The sequence below is a fragment of the Phymastichus coffea genome, unplaced genomic scaffold (assembly GCF_024137745.1).
Source record: "Phymastichus coffea isolate CEN01 unplaced genomic scaffold, Cenicafe_Pcof_1.1 PCOF00084, whole genome shotgun sequence".
Lineage (NCBI taxonomy): Eukaryota > Metazoa > Arthropoda > Insecta > Hymenoptera > Eulophidae > Phymastichus > Phymastichus coffea.
In genome coordinates, this window is record NW_026706895.1 from 528,563 (window position 1) to 543,869 (window position 15,307).

General features: G+C 42.3%; 1 protein-coding gene across 3 annotated transcripts; it reads left to right on the plus strand.

Moving 5' to 3' along the window:
• The first annotated feature begins 6,009 nt into the window (after positions 1-6,009).
• LOC131668812 (ichor) lies at positions 6,010-9,658 on the plus strand. Of its 3 annotated transcripts, none has more exons than XM_058943255.1 (2): positions 6,287-6,414; positions 6,515-9,658. In XM_058943255.1, exon 2 carries the CDS (start codon positions 6,639-6,641, stop codon positions 7,947-7,949), a length of 1,311 nt encoding a protein of 436 aa, XP_058799238.1. In that variant the 5' UTR covers positions 6,287-6,414; positions 6,515-6,638; the 3' UTR covers positions 7,950-9,658. The 3 variants fall into 3 exon arrangements, with proteins under 3 accessions (XP_058799236.1, XP_058799238.1, XP_058799237.1); XM_058943254.1 differs by having other exon boundaries at positions 6,325-6,438; XM_058943253.1 differs by having other exon boundaries at positions 6,010-9,658.
• Positions 9,659-15,307: the final 5,649 nt, after the last annotated feature.

Below are 15,307 nucleotides of genomic sequence, written 5' to 3' on the forward strand. Positions count from 1 at the left end.
CGTGAGCAGAACACGTATTAATGCGTCTAGTTGATGAAAGGAAAAGATTAATGAAATAATATTACTATTTATTTGAACTTCATTTGTATAAAAGGCAAAGGTCTGCGTGATAATATAAAGAATTTCCAGACAAAGTCGCATGACAAAAATTGTCAATGACAAATCTTGTAATAGATACATGCAAATTTTTATGAAATATAGTAGCGATTGTTATCTGAATTATTTGTATTGGAATTCAATAGATATTGAGTAATATTTCATAATTTAATGAAGTATTCTTGAAGAAAATTTATTCCATTTGCAAATTGGAATACTCAAAAATATGAAAGGAAATATACATGCTCGTTTAAATAATATCAGTGTTCCTGTGTATTATTAAAATCCAAGATTTTTTTCTACAAACTAAGTACCATCGTGGAAAATAATATGAATGTCGTCCATGCTTATGAAGATAATCTATACTCATATCCGATAAGAGCGAATTTAAAAAAATAATTATTTTTGAATAATCGGCGGTATTAAACTAGGTATAATTGATTCAATGCAATTGTACAATACTAGATTAATAGATTATGTACCCCTATTTTAACGTTATTATACTTGCTAAACAGGGAGTCTAACTTCTTATACTTGGTGTGCTGTACATGCATGTAGACCTAATGCAATTATGGCGAAGGAAATGTTTAATTTAGATTGAAAATATAATTTGATTATTCATTAGCTTAAAATTCACAACTCACTGGTACTATTGATTACTCAATGAAGTACGTTCAAATAAATATATACGATCATCAGAAAGAATTTTCATTTATTAATTGATGAAATTGTATCTAAGAAGAAAACAATTTTTCTGACTGGATATTTATTATTTAAGAAAATTCGGTTTTAAGAAATTGTAATATTATGCACTAACTTTATACATCGGACATTTCTCTAATCTCAGAAATCTAGGCTTATAAGAGAACACGAAAATTCTACGACCACTGCGGCATAGGATTGGTAAACCTATTGTTTATTTATTGGATTAGGGGTAATTTCCGGATAATTTTCAAAGCGTCGAAGATTTATAAAACAATGTTAAGTTGTATACCTGACCGTAGCCCAGTGGCTATTCTACATTGAAAAGTTATTTGCCAGGTCAATCGATTCATACAGGTATAAGGAATTCTCATTTACTCGATGATTTACGAGCACAAACTGTCAAGACTTCTATCCCGTAATTAACAAATAAATTCACAGTTAAAAGGGTGACTTAAGCTGTAATATTACATAGAGACGATAGTGTGGCTGTCTCACGAAAGTTTTTGGCGAGTTAGTGGTGTACAAGTGGGGGGTAAGAGTGGGAGCTGCCTCGTCGGAGCGGCGAGAACGGAGAGGGAAACAAGAGAGGGGCCGGCGTCCAAGAGGCCCCACACTTCAGTAAGGGCCCGCAGGCCGCCGAGTCCGCTTCCTATGGCTGTTAGATATTAGTCCACGGACAACGAAGGATACAGCCGAGGGCTCTCTTTCTCTCTCCGCAAATGTGCTGTTGGTGCGGATCCTCGTGTTTCGTATAGTGCGTTGAATTTTCGTTGTTGTTGCCTGCAACGCAAAGAAGATTTCATATGAGTGAGTGCAGTGCTGCTGCTTTGAAGTGGACCTGACGACGGACGATTTTTTTTTTGACACGAATAAAATTATAGAACGAGCTTTTCCTAAGTGCGAATGCATTCGAACGCTTTGCAAGTTTCTCGCGACAGGCGGACTTGGCGACAAATTTGACATCGATGATCGCCACAAGTGCTACTGCGGCTCGAGCTTTCAAGATAGCGTAGCAGGCGCACACCACAAGACCCGCGTTCAACAAGAGGGTGGTAGAAGATCTGGGGAGGCAACGGCATACCAACAACAGCACTCTGGATACCACGCTGCTCATATGTAGGTTTGCTTGTTTATTTCCTTTCAATTCGTGGTGCTTTCTTTTCTGTTTGTGCTACTTTCATTCGTCGCCAAATAAAGAAAGCACCGCGATTTGCTTGCTTCAACTTGTACAGAGATAAGATTTTTTCAATGAAAAAAATAAATATAGTTCGTCCTCCCTTGTGCAAACGGATTCGCAAGCGCACGCGCCCGACTACTACAACTACTACTAGCGGCTCCATCTGTCAAGTCCTACTTTCTGTGATCTACTTTCTACATTCGAACATAAATCAAAAGGCGGCTCTTAAAGAATCATCAAAAAAGTATCTAATCGTGCCTTATTATTCCACTTTGATCCGGCAAATATCTGACTTTTTTCCTTTTTCATTTTAAGGCTTAAATAACGATACTTCATTTTAAATTTATTTTAAAGGTAATTGACTTTAACGATTTTCTTCAAGCTGGATGTAAAATGTAACTTTGTTAATTATAATATCATTCCAATTAGTGGTAATAATTAAAATTGCATTTCACTTGGAAATAAAAGGACTCTATTCTAAATCTGCATGATTCGATGTTTTTTGTGATAATCGAAAGGCCATTCTCAGCCTGAAAGTAAAAAAATCTACTTGATCGAATCCGCGACGAAAAAGCTTCATTAACGCACGTAACCCTGGCACGGACGGAGTAAAACCCCCGTTATGTCCTTGCCCCATGAGGTCGTATTTAAAGGCCTTACAGTCGCGCGACGGCGGCGGCGGCGGCGTCAGACAAGGTGGAGAAAGGTCGCCTTATCATATAGCTGACTCGCGCACTGCCGCCTCGTTCGTAGCGTGGCGTATACGCGAGAGAGAAAGGAAGAAGGATGCTTCGCCTATGTATGTGTACGCGTGGAAGTGCGGGATAGTGGGGTCGCGAGTAGGTCAGTGTACCGCGAGCGCCGCGCACGTGAATGGGCCTCGCGCGCGCCATACAGTTCCGCGAAGAGCGCTTGCCCCCCTCTCTGTTGTTTTATGTTAATTTTTTTCGGACACAATGCGTGCCCGTGTCGAATTTTTCAATTCTTCTCCTCTTCCTCTTCTATTTTGTTATGCTCCATTTTCCAAGTGGACCCCTTCGTTTGCTCGATAACAGGTGTTTTCTTTCTTTTTTCACGCGCACGTCGCGAGTCTGATATCATTTTCAACGATTTTCATAAGGCGTGCAATAATAATATCACGGTCGTTCTACCCCCCTCTCTCTCTCTCTCTCTCTCTCTCTCTCTCTCTCTCTCTCTCTCTCTCTCTCCTTGCGTACCTATAGAACCGCCAGTCGCACTTTCTCCGCTCGCGCAACTTTTTTATGTATCCTATACCACCGCGAGACTGTATGTGTGCATTGCAGTCAGTTCTATTTTTATTTTATTATAATTTTTTCTTTCGAATGGAAAATAATTTAACGTTTGCGGTTCTACCGACTGGCACAAATAAAAAAATTATAAGCCGAAATCAACATATACGGGTTCGTACACGTTGGTCGTCTTTTTTTTTCTCACTCAGTTAGTCGTTAGACGACGAATGTCAGAGAAATACATATACATAAGTGAGTCCGTATAACTAGAATTACGGTGTATAAATAACGGTGAAATAGCAAAAGAACTTTCGATTCTCTCTCTGTCTTCTTGAATCATCAGCGAGAGATCAACAAGTGGTATCTCCAAACCCAGAACGTAACGTTTCTTTTTCTCGTGCAGGCATCGAACTCACCGCGCGGGTCTCACATTCGCCCATGCGGATGCCATCTATATTTACATGAAAATGAAAGCTCTTCGTGACCACCCTACGCATACCGGATATTTTGCGCAACAGGGGGTGTGTAAGAGAACTTGGTGGTCGTACGAGGCTGTGGCTGAATTTTTTCTCCTCTGATGATAATCAAGCTCTTAATTTTCTTTTCATTTGCCGTTGCGACATCGAGCGACGCGCGTCGTCGTATGTAAATCATTCCTTTATGTGCAATCATCTCACGCTCAACTTTTTTAAAATCGTAATTTCAAGGCGCACGCAAAGTCGCCTCGCGCCACGTCAAGGAGGAAAATAATCGAACGATATCAAAATAAAATGGAATAAAATAAAACGAGGAGCAAGTCAACCGGGACTCAAACAAAAAAACGTGCGCGTCGCGGCCCATTGTATTCAAAGAGAGGCATAGCCGAAAAATCGGCGGTAGACCGCGAGCACACGCACGTAACTGGCACTCTCGCGCGCGCACAAAAGCTTTAAAAAGTACCGCTACGAAGACGTGAGGCGCGGTTCAAAAAAGTACAACGAGAGAAAGAGAGAAAGAGAGAGATAAGGACCCTCATGCAACTCCCAACTAATTAGAACATTCCTTCTCGACAGTTAATTTTTTTTTGTTCCAGTTGTTAGGACGACGGGCTAGTGTGGAAAATCGTCGATGCTAAGCAAACGATATGTACTTGCGTTTTTGCTGATTGTATTTCTGCGGGAAATGCCCTCGAAATAAATAAATAAATACGTTGCACAATACGCGAAGAGGGTTGTAATCGGTGAGTCATCGGTTCGTGTTGTTCTCCCGATCGAATTAATTAGCGGCCTTACAATGCAAATGTTAACGAGTCCGCCTAATTAAACGAGAGCTCGTTGTCAACGGATGTAACTCGACGTGGCGCGTCTTACATTCTGCTATGGTAATTCAGCAGAAGAGCAACATCGATAAGAGCCACGCGACATTGGCGCGCACCGGAAGTGCACAAAGTGAATCTTCTCGTGAGCATCGCGCGCGCGCGCGCGAAAAGTAGGTCGTCGGACAAGCCGTGGAACGGATCTCTCTCTTCTCACGCATGCGCGCGCGCGCGTGTGTGTGTGCGCAGAAGGTATTTTTCGCAACGAAAAGGAAAGCTACTTTGCGTCGCTATGGCGGTGGCGTGTGTGCGTGACCAAGAACGCGTCGTGAACAAAATCTCGTATGTACCCGCGCGGAGAACCTAACGGTGTTCCGTTCTACTTTGCTTGCGCTTTGCTCTCCTGCTCTTGCTGCTGCGTCGGTGAATCCCCCTTCTTCTTCTACTGCTGCTGCTGCTGCTGCTTCTTCTTCTTCTTCTTCTTCTTCTTCTTCTTCTTTATTCTTCCTTCTTTCTCTTTCGTCTCGTCTCCCTCTTCGTGAAAGCGATATCGCGCGGATCCGATTGTTCGATCATATCCTTCCGCCATTACGTATTGTAACGTCCGCTGAAAAAAAAAAAAAAAAAAAAACAAAAAACAACGATTCCACCACCCGCATTGCACGTAACACACGTAAGGGACATATTCTATATCGCTTGACTTTTTTCTCTCTCTACCCACTGATCCCATTGTCAATCGTTCAAGCCGTAGTCGCGCGCGGCTCTGTGTTTAACGGTACCTCGCTAACGTCACGCGCTCTCTCTATCCCCACTATGAACGAAACGGTGAGAGTGGCCCGCGCTTGTTTTTTTCTTCTTATTTTTCGCGCGGATTTTCGGCAACCTAGATATACATGTATGATTCGCAATCGACGTAACCGATCGCAAGCAATATCTCATCTCGTTTGAACGTTACGAGAACCAATTCTTTTTTTCCTTTTTTTTTTCTTGTATTTCGGTGTTCTCGCGCGTCAGGAGGCAGCAAGCAGTTTGTGCTACTAACCCAGTTCTCTACAAGGCGCGCGGTGCGAGTCTCTTTCTTCCGAGAGAAAGACGACGACGACGAGAGCCTGAACACTGTGTGTATAAGGCATAGTCTTCTTCTCTTGGGAGGCCCCTCAAAATATATACGTATGTACCGGTCCACGGACTGTTAAGGAGTACGCATATGGAATTTTCGGGAGGGAGAAGATCGTGCGCGAACATCACAACCAATTCAGTGCGCGAACGTTGTTCCTCTTTTTTATTCCAGTTTTAGGATGTCGTTTTTATGGCGGTATCATTGGAGCCGTTTACGAAGTGCATCATTACTAATAAAATTTGCCGTGTAACGGAGGGCAACGAATCGCATAGATAAACAAACGAATTTACTTGACGCATTACTTGCAAGTCTTGTTCGATGCGTTAACGTTGACAATGTGTTTTGAATTGACTGATTACAGGTCCTCGCGGCGCCGTTGGCGGTTGCAGCACCCCCGGCAGTAGAGTGGATCCTTGGTGGAATCCCGGCACCTTCTGCCCCTCGGTCTCTCCCCCGGGAGCGCCTCCTCCGCGGATCGACGAGGGGCCACTGCCTCCGCCGCTCGACGACATCTACAACTACCATCATCATCAGCAGTCACACCAGCAGCAACACCAGCAACATCATCAACAACGCACCCAACAGCAAAACAACGGATACGCAAGTACGAACAGCACGTCGTCGACGGCGAGCCTCGGTTACGTCGATTCCACAGCGGCTGCCAGTACTAACGATGGCAGTTACGGATTGATAACCAGTAGTTTGCAACAGCAACAACAGTCCCCAGCATCGTCATCGACGACGATACCAGCGTCGCCCGACTCCTTAAACGGTATTTTATCGTCGTTCAATCCCGGTAGGATCAAGCAAGAGGTGGACGACGAGCACCGCGGTACCGCCACGTCGTCGAGTAATAACAATAACAATTTCAGTCCGTCATTACTGAGTTCGTTGTTGTCGTCGTCGCGGATATCCAAACAACAGTACAACAGCAGCAGTAACAGTAACAACAGTAACGCAGCGAGGAGAGAAGAAACTGGTACAAGGAGTCCAGACATGAAATTTGAGACAGCCCAAAGTGGCCCACCTACAACCCCGTCCCATCTTTCAACCGAGCCAGCTCACAGTAACCAAGGTAACAATCAAGCCGGCATCGTAGTTGGTGGTTCACCCACTGAAGTCGTAGGTGTTGACAGCATGTTGCTTTCACCGTGGGGTACAGCTGGTACTGAGTTTCTCGAAGCTCACGATGCAAAACAAGCAACCGCAGGCTTGGAAGATGCTTGGGATACGTTGTTACTCGGTTCATCGGTTGGCGTCACAACGCCACAGTCCTTGGCGGAACTCAAACCCTTACCACCGTTTACCGGTTACACAGGTCACCTGAGTATCAACGGAATACCAGGTCACCATTATCACACGATCGCATCGTCAGCGCAACAGCGACCAACAATGCAGTCGACTTCACCGTCACCATCGTCCAATCAGGAGTACTATGAGTCCTCAGTGGTGTCGTCGAGCACACCGTGTCCACAGCCAACGCAAAAACCAACTCAGCAGCAGCAAATGCCACAAGGCACTCAGCAAACCGTTGACTACATCAACAATATCGAGGATCTTGCGGAGATTATTGGTTCAGCTATGGCGGATACGACTGTACCGGGAAGTGGCAATGGCCCACCTGGCAACAATAATGCAGGGAACAATGGACCTTCATCGGAACACGATACCGAAGTGTCACCGCGTGATTGGATCGACATTGCCGAGTGGATCGATACGGCTTGTTCGCCCAAGACTCAAGAGACCAGTTCTTCGAGTCCGTACTCGCAGATTTACTCAGCAACACCATCGAACAATCCACCGCCACCTCAACAGCAACACAGTTCCACGTTGCAGAATTTATTGACTCATGGTTTTTCGCCCATGTTGCAACAGAGGTTGCAAGCTTCGTGTGGCGAAACACCGTCGTCGACGAGTCCCTATCCACCGGTCAGTCCACCTGGTCGCGTGTCCACCTCCTGTAGTCCAGAGTTGCATTCGTCTTTCGTAGCTCCACAGCATCCGAGAAAGAGGTCGAGACCATCGGGCGGCGGAGGCTCGCATAGTCCTTCGAAAAAGAGTCCTGGCGCGGCGACGACGACCCTACCTTACGGTACGGAATCTGGTTTGATCGGTGGCAAGGAAAAACCAGTTCACAGATGTTCGATTTGTAATCGAGGCTTTCTTAATAAGAGCAACATCAAGGTACATCTTAGGACGCACACTGGTGAGAAACCATTTAGGTGCGATGTGTGTGGTAAGGCTTTCCGACAGAAAGCTCATCTTATCAAACACCAGCAGATTCACAAGAGAATCGGCAGGGATTAATGCTCTGGACAATCCTGATAATGAAAAACGGAGTAAAAATACCCTTATACGGATGAGGATCGAATAATGACGGTATTATTTTGTAAACGCTGGGTGTGAAAACCTTGCGTTGTACAACAGGGCTGCGCTCTCTACATGGAGAAACTCCCATGTTGAGAATAAAGAAAAAACCTTGAGAACAAAATATTACAAAAATAGCTCACAGACACACTACATATAACTTCGATAATTGTGATGAAGATGAAACTGAAAACAATGATGAAGATGACATCGACAGACGCCTGCAGATCGATCTCAGAGATTGTGTACCACGGATTTTGTTGTCGTTGATGAGCAGCTAAAGGAGCAACATGGCAGATCACGATGGAACCAGTTGTCTCTACATGAAGTATATGCGCGTGACGATGGCTGCTATTCAACTTCTACTTACGCAATGCATACGTACCTTAATCAATATTAATTGCGCTGTTTTTTTTTTTTAATTCTTCTACATCATTTTTTTCTTTTTAAGGTTACCCTCGAATTTACGTTTGACATTGTGTTCGCCTCTAGATAGCTAGATGGCGCTTTACAAACTCGCTGTATTTTCTTTCGCGTAAATTCGACGGTGGCAATCTACTCTCTAAGCTATGTTATTTTGTATCTTTAATTCTTTCTCCTCTTTCTCCGTACTCTAATTTTTATCTTCCTTTTTTAGCTCTTTATTTGTTATTTATTCGCAAGTGCGTTGTAATATAGTCTGCCTATGTAAAACTTTCTATTTCTCTCTCTCTCTCTTTCTCTGTCTATTCCAATGTTTCTCTTAGCGAATTTTTTGAAGCCCGTTGTTGTACATTGTACTCACGTTTCTTGAGAAAAAATGTAGTTCGACTTGGATATACACATGCAAAAAAAGAAACATGATTATACATACTCGCGCTGCCTCAGATTTATGTGTAATATAGATAGAATATACATATGTGTGCGCATATACATATATAGAGAGAGAAAATGAGGATCACGACTCCGTGTTGAGGATCGAACCTTTTACTTCTTCCGTCCAAACTATGTGTGCTCTCCGCAGTCGGCAGACACACACACACATATATACACGCATTCAGCGAAATGTAGGTCATTATAAATTGTAGGCCAACACATACGGATTTTCAATCGATCAAGATTTCAGCGTCAAATCGGCAAAGCGAAATTTTCTTTTCTTTCGTTGATATGGCCCGCGAAAGGTGACGAATTTTTTGGTAATTTAGCGATATAAGCGGAAATATTTATAAACGCATCGAGAGCTTGAACTAGTTTTCGCACGTGTGCGTGGATATGTAGTTTCGATCCAAATTACTTTTGTTATTTAAAAGAAAAAGGTTGGTTTCACGTTGCCGTTCGCCGTCCGTTCATTAAGTCGACCAATTTTTTATTTTTCTCCTTTTGTATAAAGTCTCAAAAAGATTGAGAGAGATGACAAATAATAAAGAAAGAAACCTCGAGATACTTTATATATATATATATACATATATGTATATATGAAAATATTGATGTTTAATTAAAAACGAAAATGAACGATTTTCTTGATTGTTACCGTAGAACAACCTGATCGTGATTTTTTCCTCCCACCCTCTTACCAATTTCCCCTCTCTACTCAAAACATGTATAAATTAAAGCTAGATCAATTGTATGAGTGATATTAAGATTTTAAGCGCATGTATGTTTGTTTTTTAATTTATTCTCTTACTTCTGTATTGTAAATATCTTCTTTATTTTCTCTATTAAAAAAGTGGTGTGGAAATTACAAAAACAAAAAAAACAATTGGTATTTCTCTCTTTCATGCAACAAAACAAGACATAATCACCCCCTCTTCTTTTTCAAATAAATTGTACAGCTCTGTAATAACGACTAGAAGCACCATAAAAAGCTCAACAATCTAACAAACCAACAGCATAAAAAAAATTCTTCACGAACTTTCTTCTCTCTTCTACGGGCAATGGCGGCTGTGGCGGCGCGGTGGGCACGTAAGTATGCTGGCTACGCCTAGAGAAAGTTCTCTCCGCATCCCGTGATTACATGTCATTAAAATGCAGAATTCGAGAAATATAAGGAGGAACTGTGCGACGGCGTGCGGAAATACATCCGCGTCCTTTTTACGAATCTTTGCTGCCCTTGAAAATCGAAAAAAAAAAGATCGACCCGGCATCTGACGTAATTCTCACGCTCGGCATATAATGTAATGTAAATCGAGAACGCGGCGCGATTGACAGAAAGCAGCTGTGTGTTAAAGTGTGCGTGGAATCTGGGCCACCTGATCGCGTATATACGTACAACACATATATCTAATAGGCATCACCTTGACAATGAGAGAGTTGTATATATAACGGATTGACGGCTGCTCCTCAAACACACACAATGGTACATACTCTTCTTTATTTTCACTGGTATACTTACGTCTTTCCTTCGTCCTTTTTTTCGGCAGGATGCGTATGCCTTCTCGGTCTACATTGCGCAATCGAAACCGGGAGGATGCACCTGCGCCGAAAGGAGTTACAAATGCGACTGATAGGTTCTTTTTAACGGTTGTCATGAGTTTTCGCTACAATCGGGATTCCGAACAAGATAACGAGCTTATTTTTCACTTGCTTTTTTTTCGCTATATTATCAATCCGGAATGAACAAAATCTTGGCATTCTGATCTTACTCGTATACAAACGAATATATTATCGAATATAACCATGAAATAAAGTAAAATTAACTTCAGACTCCGATAAGTGAAAACCTTTCCTACAAATTAATAAAAATAACAAGAATTTTACTGTGCATTCAAGTGTAATATTGGCAAATATAACGTAATCTTTAAATTATACAATCGAATAACAGAAATAAACAATCCAGGGCGATTAAAAGTATAGAAAAAGGAAACGTTCAAACTAAAATCACAACGCCATTTCTAAATTCATTCGCGAGTACAGAAATAAAATATAATTCAAATTGAAACTTCACTCGCTAGTTGAAATATACAGTCAAATTTTAATTACTGGAATTCAACGTATAACGCCATATACAATCCCCTAGAAAAAAATGGTAAGGCGAGCCACGGCATTGTCTATAAGCAACTCGCTAGCTCGTCGAGTTTTAAAAATTGCAGCGTCTCAGCCGCGCGGCTTTCGAGAGCAAGCAACATTACTTCTCTCTCTCTCTCTCTCTCTCTCTCGCGAAGAAGAAAGTCTTTCACCAACTGGTTGCTATATAGAGAGGGGAGGCGGACACACAACCTTACCGCGGTACCAGGCAGCGATGTGCCACTTTTACGCCGATGGCACACTTTGTGTATCCCGACCGACCACCACACCAGCACACCGTGCTGCATGCGGCTCTGACTTCAGGATCCTACATATCGCGAGAGCGATGCCGACAGACGGATGGCGATGATGATTCGTACTTCTCTCTCTCTCTCTCTCTCTCTCTTTCTCTTTCTCTCTCGATCGACAACTTTAGATTCCGTGGATGGCGAATGTAGGCTACGAGGATTCTTTTTCAGATTGTCTAATCTTTGGCTGGTCGTGATTCGATGGACTTCGGCAAGTGCGCTTATCGCGATTCGGTTATTCTTTTCTTCTCTTCAAGTCGCGAGGCAATCGAGTGGCGTGTGGAATAAGGACGTCGCGAGTCCGTAAAGAGGAGGCATCATCCCGACAATTAGAACGACGGCGACGCGCACGCGCGTAAACTAAAACAATATCAATGCGATCCTTAAAATTCCTTTAGCGAATTGGAAAGTTCAACTTACGTATTCCGAAAATCCGCTCTATGCATCACATGTACACAGGAAATTTAAATGAGAGGTATATATATATATATATTTATAGCTGCGTTGTGCAGATGAAACTTTCACCGAAAAGAATTCTCAAGGGAGATGACGTTTAAAAAAAATGTCTCTCCTCGTCATGCAAACGAGTGTTTGATAAAAATACAAAGGAGGTGAACGGCTATCAAAATATTTGTCGTGGCATGAAAGAAAAAAAAAAGAGAAAGAACGAGGCCCTCTCACATACACACACATTACCTACTTATTCGGAATTTCACGCACACTCGTAAGAATCGAGGGTAGACGATAGTAAATTTCAATTTACAACTCCGTTCGAGTGTATCGAGCGAATCTTGTACATGAGGCTACCGTCGATGCTCGATTACCGATTCTATCGTTCTGTTGATTTTAATGAAAAAGAGATGTACAGTTTAAACGGTCAGTAGGTGAGCGTTAGCTTAAACGAGGGATGGGGCAATTAGCATTTAACATTGTAAATTAAAGTGAGACGAGCGAAAGGAATATTTACGAGAACTAATGACGCGCATAATGCATGACAACGTCTGTATGAGGTCCGCAAAAATGCTCGTCTCTCGATCTTTCAAGATCGAAGATATCGATTCTGTGTCGTGCGCGAGAGAGCCTCTCAGCTCACCCACGTGTGCCGATCATGTGGGAAAAAGACTATCATTGACCTGCCTCTCTCTCTCTCTCTCTCTCTCTCTTTCTCGATGCTTTGACACGCGGCTCGTTGCATTTTTAGTTTGACTTCCTCACCGAAGGGGAACAGAACCCTTTTTACAATTAATACATCATATACATTATGTGAATAATGTTACCGATTGTATCAAATTATAAAATACTCCTTTACTGTACCATTCGTTAGAAAGTAACAAACTTTTCCTTCAATCGTTCATTCAAATAATTGCTGAATTTTTTATAAAGTTTATTAATATTAAAACAATCATAATTTCATCATAGTATAAATAAGATTGTAATTACAAAAATACTCATAACAATTAATCTTATTTTAAAATAGTTAAGATCAGTGCGTATATATAGCCGACGGGAATTCGATAGGTGAACTCCAATTAAATTTGCCGTGCGATAGAAATAATTTTATGAAAACATATATTTGTTATGCAGTTTTCATTACCTCGTTCTTTTTATGCACATTATTAGAGTATTTTCTGTCATTCGATTCGCTGCTTTTTATGGAAAATCTTTAATGAAAGTTCGAACATTATCAAATTAAATGATCCACGACCGAGAAATCAGATCTACCGTGTCCAAAAAAAAAAATGGAACGGACAGGTGTATGACGCAAAAAAAAAGGAACGAAACTTGTGTCTCAAAAAATCCAAAACTCTCCGCAAACAATCCACACTCCCCCCCCCCCCCCCCGCCAATCGACGTCATCGCAAAACATCCCACTCCGATCGAGAGAGAAAAAAAAATCGGCCAAAAAGAAAGCACAGCTCCCCATTGTTTCTGGTTGACTCGCGTGGGGACCTTGTTTCGTGACCTACATCTGCGAGCAAGGCCGTTAACACTGCGGGCTCCTCTCCAGGCCGCCGCCGCCGCCGCCGCCGCGTTAAAACTCTTGAATGACGAGGGGGAGAGAAAGGAAGGGGGGGAGGGCAGCGAGTCCCCATTAGATACACGTTGTGCGCAAAATCGGCATAAACGATCGAGTGCGCGCGGGTGTTATCCATATACGACGTTGTAATGTATTGGCCTTCTGCCTGGCTTTATCGATGCGCTTTCGAGGTGCACTTTACAATGCGAGATAGATGCAACGGGATAGATTCGGATGGCTTCCTGCCTCCTTCTCTGGTATATTGATCTTTCGTCGTCTTTGCTGGCGTTTGCTTCACGTTCTATTAAATCGATCTACATCGATTTCTTGGTCGATGCGCTCAAAAAAAAAAAAAGAAAAAAAGAAAAAAAGAAAAAGAACTGCCGAGCACTTATTTGAATTGTTTCGTCAAACAAGCCACTCCGATAATAGTCGAAGGCCTCTGCACAATTCATCGCGAATGCACGGCCAAACGAATCGTTTCTTAAGTACACGCGTATTCATGCCCATGAAAAGCATCGCAGCATCAACGACTTTCAACGAGCGGCTTGTAAAGATATCCTTATTTTATTATCGAATAATGCGTCGTAAAGGTAGCCTCGTAAAAGCGTTTAACGACACGCGATGTATAATGTAGTATCATCTTGCGCTTATACGACTGTCACCTCCAATGTGTCGGTGCAGGTTGACATTTAGAAAGCTCATTTTTCTTTTCGACTGCGCGGGTACAAGATCGACCATTATAGGTTTTATGTAAGAGTGGAGAACAGTCGATCGCTTCACTCTCTCGATGCGGTGGTTTTGCGTGCCTCTCGGAATAAAGGAGACTGCGGCAAAATGGACGAGCTCGCGGCACAGCGCCGACACGCGGCTACGGCGGCGCGGCAGCGGACGGACGGACGGTTAGTAGGCCGCGGAAATGGGTGCGCAAAACGAATGGCCTCTACTCGAATAGATCTGCAGCAGGCTGCTCCCTAGGCTATTTTCCTTTCGTTGGACGAGTCTGCGAAAATGTCACGAAGATCGGCGAGTCTTTCGAAAAAAGTTTTCTATAAATGATCAAATCAGTCGTTCTTTACATTTTCATAAAGTCCTGAAAAAAGTGGCCAAACGTTTGAAATTACACGATGTACTTTGAAGTGAATAACGTCTTCTATTGACTGCAATATGCAGTTTGCATTTTGATACATATGTATGTAATCGGAAACTTGAATCCTAGTGAAGATAATATTGTACAGAAACATGATTATGATATTCTTTATTTATGTTCGCTTTAATATCAATAATAAAATGAAATCGTAATTGTAGGGTGTACGTATTGTGTTTATAGTTTTCAAGATTAGGAGGCTCCGAATATTAGTCTACGTGACTAGGATTTAATATTAACTTCTCAAATTATTTGCTAGGCGTACGCACATCGTCACGATGAATTTTTAGTTATTTATTAAGATGATTTCTCTTCCGTAGCCGACTAATGGTTATTTGAATTAAAAAACCCTATAATTTTTTTGTCAACTTTCCAAAACTCTCAACTCCCTCGGATATACAGATAATATCGAAATCTGCACCCGGAGATTAATTCAACAAAATACATAAAAAAGAAAGAAATTCCGCCTTATAACTCAACGAATAGCAAGGAGGAAGTCAGAGGAAGAGAGAAAAATTTAGCGAGGCATGATAAGAGTCAAAGGCCAACAGGTAAGCAAACGTGAATGGCAGAGAAAGAGAGAGAGAAAGAGAGAGAGAGAGAGAGCGTGAGTATATATACACGTGTACACAACGCGGATACCTTGATCTTGACACGATGCAATGCCACCGCCTCGCTCGCTCACGTGCCCTTCCACTTCCTACGCTCGCGCGCGCGCCGATTTCTATTATCACTCGTGCTCACGCTGTCTGCGTCATCGTTCGCACCTATTCATCCTTTTATTCTTTCTTTTTTTTTCGTTTGTATCTATTAATTGTCTATTGCTTTTTTTTGTTTTGTTTGT

Bases quoted from the DNA above. Each gene is read 5' to 3' on its own strand.
- LOC131668812 (XM_058943253.1), top strand. From the start codon at position 6,639: ATGAAATTTGAGACAGCCCAAAGTGGCCCACCTACAACCCCGTCCCAT.